We start from the raw sequence: 5718 nt of genomic DNA on the forward strand, positions 1-5718 counted from the left end.
TGACTGAAATAAGTTACCGTTTCAATTGTCTTTTAATTTCTTAAGGTGCACCTGCATCTTGTGTTTTAGTATCAATCAAACTGCATTCAGAAACATAAAACTATTTTTATCCCGAATGGCTTTTGGGACACAGGGGAAAGAATCAGTGTTTGCACCTAGGCGAAGAGCTTCTTCTCATGTTAAATTCCTCTTTTCTGCACCCAGTTGACATTTTACTTTTGTTGACATCTTAAGCCTTAACACACCATATTACACTGCACAAACGCACACATCTCTGTCCTCCTCCATACATCTCCCTTTCACGCTCCAGCGTCTCTTCGAGAAAAAAAAAATCTGAACTGGCTCACCTTAAAACACTTGTTTTTGTTATTTCGGGTTATTATCGCTGCCCGGGGCCTCTCTCTGCTGCTTCACCCCAGCTGCACTCCTGCCCCCAGGCTGCGGTGGCTGTCCAGAGGGAAGGGAGAGAGAAAGTAAACTAGGCTCACCATGCTTCGGTCTCATTGGCTTACTCTCCGCCTGGCAGATTTTGTCCTTGAGAATGTGCAGACACGGAGCAGATAATGTTCTGACACCAGAAACTCTAGAGCCGGACCAGATCGACACTTACTCCCTGCTTCTCCTGCTTCCACTGTAACACAATCGGGGTTATGCGGATTGAGGAGCGACATACGCGTTGTGTTTTTATTGGACGGCTTTCATTTCTAGTGTAGCACCTGTGTTGTTTTAAGTCAAATTACGAAGAATATTTTTATGAGCGTATCTGGGAGCGGGGATTGGATTGGTAATGTAAAGACACTTGTCAGTAATAGTCTCACTAAATGGAAAAAATAAAAATAAAAATAAAATATCACACCGAGTGCGCACATGAGGAGTTATTGTGAAGCTAAGCGGCATGGTCGGACTCTTTAGACCAAAAAAAAGTCAAAATTGTGCAAGAAACAGCTGAACTCTGTCTAAGTGTATTCAAATGCATGCACGGTGAAGGTGAAAATTATTCTCCTGCTTTAATGTAAATCTGAGGTTTGCTTCCCTTTCTCCGGTGTGTTGCAAGGTCAAAGATCTCCATTTACCGAGCGCGCCTGCGACGTCGGGCTTTCTGTAGGAGTCAGCAGCATGCAGGCAGAGCAGCAGGTATAGGAACCTCCCTGCAGCAGCGGCCCATAGCATGAACTGACAGACCCCGGTGATCCAATTCCTGCAGACCAGCGGGCTTCGAGCCAAAGTTTGCACATCACTGTCACATCAGGAGATGCAATATAAAGCAAAGATAAACATGGGGAATAAAAACAGTTTGAGGATACTACAAATGAGCTCAGCCGGCAGGTTCCTTTTTTAAAAATGTGGCTTATCTTGAACATGATTGGAAAAGTATTCTAATTTATTATTGGTCGGATTTGTTGCAGTCGAGAGACATTCTCCGTGAATTCATTTGTTGGCAGACAAGAAAAAAAAAGTTTGAGATCGTAATTGCCATTTCAATGACTTTAATAAGCAAAATATGAAACTTTTATTTTTCCAAAAACAACAACAAAAGGACAAAACAGAAACCAGCCTGAATGCAACAGTTCAAATTTTTAAGTGTTACTTATTATTCATATATAAACAGGATTGAAAATTGATCCCCTCCCCCACGTCATCGCTAGAAGTAGGTATACATGGAATCGGTGAAAAACAGAACAAAACAACATCCCGCTGCTGCTGCAGTTTCAGTTCGATTTCAACACAGTTGAATCAACAAACCAAAAAGATTGTTTTTTTTTTTAAATGCAATGACTTTTCAACATGTTTTCAATGCAAGCACCGTGCTCAAATCGATAAGATCTCACACATTTAATTTAAATCATTAAAAATAAAGACTTTTTTTTTAATAACTACGCATCTGGCCAGCAGAACCAGAATCATCAAATAATAATAGAAACAGACATAAACACATACAAACAAAAAAACATATTACATAACATAAACACTGTTTTCATTTTGAAAATTTGCACAACCTGAGTCCCCTTTTTTTACTGACCGGCAGAAAAAAAATCAGGAAAACATAGAGCATTAAACTTTGTATCAAAACATGTGTTATCTAAATATTAGCTCTACTTTAAAACTTTTAGCAAGCATGATTTCTAAGTAGTTAAAATACAAATCATTAATCTTAGGCCCAGTGATAGAGAGCAACAGGTGGCTTCGCGTCGGAATGAGGGGATACGTTCATGCAGAAGAAAACATATTCAAACAGAATTTAAATGAACAAAAACAAAAAAACAATATTTAATAATTTCTGTTTGTTTCACTGTGACTCAGAAGTCAGCATGCCTACATGCGCCCAAATACCAAACTAAAACTGTTACAACTGGGCCTCTTTTTAAAAAATAATAACAATAATAATGTAACAGCATAACATGATAGTATGTCTTCCTGTAGGGAGGTTTGGGCAAAGTTCAAAATGAAAACCTTTTAAACCATCATCTAAAAGTGCACTTGAAACACAGTTTGGTGTATTTAAATGCAACTGGATAAAAGAAAATGCATTCTTCCTTTATTTTCGACACAACTCGCTACAAATGACAGAAAATAAATCGTAACAAACAATAAATGAAGGTAACACAAAAGAAAAGAAGTTCATCCAGCCTCCTCAATCTTGTTGTGCAGTTGCGTAATATTTACAAGCCCCCCTTGACCCCCCCTTCAAAAAAAAAAAATCATCATGAAAGCCCCTCACCAAAAATGGTACTGCACCGGCAGTCCTGTGTTATCTTTAAAAAAAGAAAAGAAATGCAAGAAAAAATGGAGAAGCGCAGATCAACGACATGCTCTTAATATACAGGAGAAGATGAAAGTACAAAATAGAAATTATTACCGTACATGTCCAGCATGCAGGATTAATATTTAATGCAGATTTTTTTTCTTTTCTTTTTACATATATTCGAATATAACCAAGCAGGCAATAAATCAATGAAATGTTGCATAAAATGTCACCCCCTTTTCACCCAGACCCCCCACCCCACGCCCTCCCTGGTAGACAGGAGCTGTATTTGCATAAAGTGGAGTCACGCTTGTTTGATTATGTTTTCTTTTTCTTTTTTTTGGAGAGAAATTTCGGGGCCGACTTGCAGACTGTGATGCTTGTGAGGCCAGGCCTGCTTGTTTTTGTGTTCATAAACAGTGTCATGAATTTGCAGAACAACAACAACAACAACAAAAAAAACTTGTCAACAAAAGACATCTGCCTTGATCCCACGTCTCACTCTTACTTACAGGTTAGTTTAAAAAGCTGCAACCTTGGCGGAGAAGAACAATGTTCATCTGAGGGTCCTCCTTTTCCCCTCCACGAAGAGTCTCTTCACTACAAGCAACTAATCTACAAAAGGTGCAGCGCCTGATCGGACTCTACTTCGCTTGTTGCATCTCTGTTGACACGTGGAGGCATCGGTAGATGGTTATATATGAGAATAGTAGCTATCTGATGGATTATTCTTCTAATATGAATATAATTTCACTGTTATTAGTAACAATCAAACAGTAGGTGTGGGGATGTGGGGATTATTACTGTCTGTTCATGAGGAGAGTCGGTCAAGGTGTGGTAGAGGAAGGGAGGGAGCAGGGCGAGAGTTTGTTGTGGAAAGGCTGACGGGGGACGACTCACATGAAAAACTCTGGCGATGACGGGTTGTCGCTGGTCGAGCCGGCCTCGCGGAACCCGCTCCCGGCTCCCGACCCCGTCAGCTTCTCGCACTTGAGTTTGTAGGCGTCCCTCTCCCGCGCCAGCCGGCTGATCTCCGCCTTCAGCTGCTCCACCTGGTTCATCAGTTGCGTCTTCTCGTTCTCCAGCACGTGCTTCTGCTGCACGCGCTTGAACCTGCAGGACTGCGCGTAGCCGCGGTTCTTCAGGGTCCTCCTCTTCTGCTTGAGACGGATCACCTCGTCCTTGGTGAAGCCCCGCAGGTGTCTGTTGAGCTCCCGCACCGACATGGACACCAGCTGCTCGTCCGAGAAGCGGTCCTCCACGTTGAGCCCGCCACCGCCGGCGCCGTGGTGCGCGCCCGTCTGGCTTAGGTGGCCGTGCGGGTGGTGGTGGTGATGGTGGCGGTGGTGGTGGAGCGGCTGGTGGGACTCGGGGGAGACTGGAGACGGGCTGTCGGGGTCCTGGCTGTGGTGGTGGTGGTGCTGGCTGTGTGGATGGTTGTGTCCCCCCGGGTGTCCGGAGAGTTCCTCGGCGTGGTGCGGGAGGCTCCCCGCGTACGGGTGATGATGCTGCTGTTGGCCGTGGCCGTGATGGCTATGGTGGTGGTGCGGGCCCCTGTAGCCCTCGAAAGCGCCCTGCTGCTGCTGCTGCTGCTGCTGCATCTGCTGCTGGACGTGCGGAGCCTGCGGGTGACCGTGAGCCGTGGCTCCAATCAGGGCCTCCACAGCGTCCTCCGGGGTCAGGCTCAGCGTCTGCGGGTCTATCTGCTGGTGGTACCCGCTGTTCGGCATCCAATACAGCTCCTCCAAGTGGTGCTTCTGCTCCGTGGGGCTGAAGCTGGGCGAGGAGGGCACCGAGCTGCAGGGCGTGCTGATTGGGGTGGATGAGACGGAGCCCTGGGGTTGGAGGCGGTTACACTGGCGCACCCCGTTGCGATCCAGCCCGACCAGGCCTTCCTTCTTCACGTCAAACTTCATCAGGTCAAAATCATTGACATATTCCAGAGCCAGAGGGCTGCTGGGCAGCTCCGGGCCCATGCTCAGCTCTGCGCTCATGTTGCTGTCGCGACTCTTCTGCAGATACGCAAAGGTGTTGGCAAGTGTCGCAAACACGGACTTATTAATCAAAGTCTCTTCTCTTCTTTCTTGTTTCATGCAATAGTTCTTTTGGCTCCTCCACAAATCTGCGCTGACTTGCTGTAGCATGAAACACCGTGTGATTGGTGGTGGTGGGGGAAAAAAGAAAAAGGAGAAAAAAAAAAGTTGTGGAGAAAAACTTTGAGACTAATGCTCAGCACGCTGTTTGCGTCATATAGCCTACTTCTGCTGGAGTAATCTGACAGAAACCGGGCAAGAGGTAGAAAACAGTGCTGCCTCAGTGCAAAAGAAAAAAAAACTCAGTCCTTTCAGCAGAAGGGTATTCGCGGATAAAAAATATCAAGATAAATAATAATAATAGAAGAAATACCAGGTTTGCGCGCTGAGACGGGCACCAGTCCACGTCGCACCTTCTCGGCAATAAGTCCCTTTTTTTTTCTCCAGGAAAATAAAAAAGGAGCCAGGAAGCGAAGTAAGCAGGACGTCTGTTTTCCCTTTCTTCGTTTTTCTTTCTCGCCGAGAAGCTGCTTCTTCAGCTCTGCACCGCAGAGGTTTAAAGGCTCGCTTCTCTCACTCACTCTTTCTCTACTCTCTGGTATCCAGCAGACTGCGCTCGGAGCCAGCCGATCCTTTATCAATCTAGCGCACTGTGACGTCGTGCTGGAGGGCAGGATCTATGGCGACCAGCGCTCCAATAGGGGAGAGAAGGAAAGGATGAAAAAGTAGGTGGAGGGAGACTGCACAGGAAAGGGAGAGAGAAAGAAAAAGGAGGTGGAGGCGGCGCTCAGTTGAGGCTTGAAAGCCAGAGACAGTCAGCTGACCGACTTCCCTAAAAGCAGAAGGTGGGAGGACAGAGGAAGAGAGACATGCCTTCACTTCATGGAGTCTCTTCTTCACTGGTTTTTAAATTCATGCCAGGGAGTTGCAGGCTTCAGTGGA

The 5718-nt window shown here is 45.7% G+C and overlaps 1 protein-coding gene across 1 annotated transcript; it reads right to left on the minus strand.

Moving 5' to 3' along the window:
* Nucleotides 1–1470: 1470 nt before the first annotated feature.
* mafb (MAF bZIP transcription factor B) lies at nucleotides 1471–5400 on the minus strand. Its single transcript, XM_023338598.1, has one exon. It carries the CDS (start codon nucleotides 4885–4887, stop codon nucleotides 3640–3642), a length of 1248 nt encoding a protein of 415 aa, XP_023194366.1. The 5' UTR covers nucleotides 4888–5400; the 3' UTR covers nucleotides 1471–3639.
* Nucleotides 5401–5718: the final 318 nt, after the last annotated feature.

The sequence above is a fragment of the Xiphophorus maculatus genome, chromosome 1, assembly GCF_002775205.1.
Source record: "Xiphophorus maculatus strain JP 163 A chromosome 1, X_maculatus-5.0-male, whole genome shotgun sequence".
Lineage (NCBI taxonomy): Eukaryota > Metazoa > Chordata > Actinopteri > Cyprinodontiformes > Poeciliidae > Xiphophorus > Xiphophorus maculatus.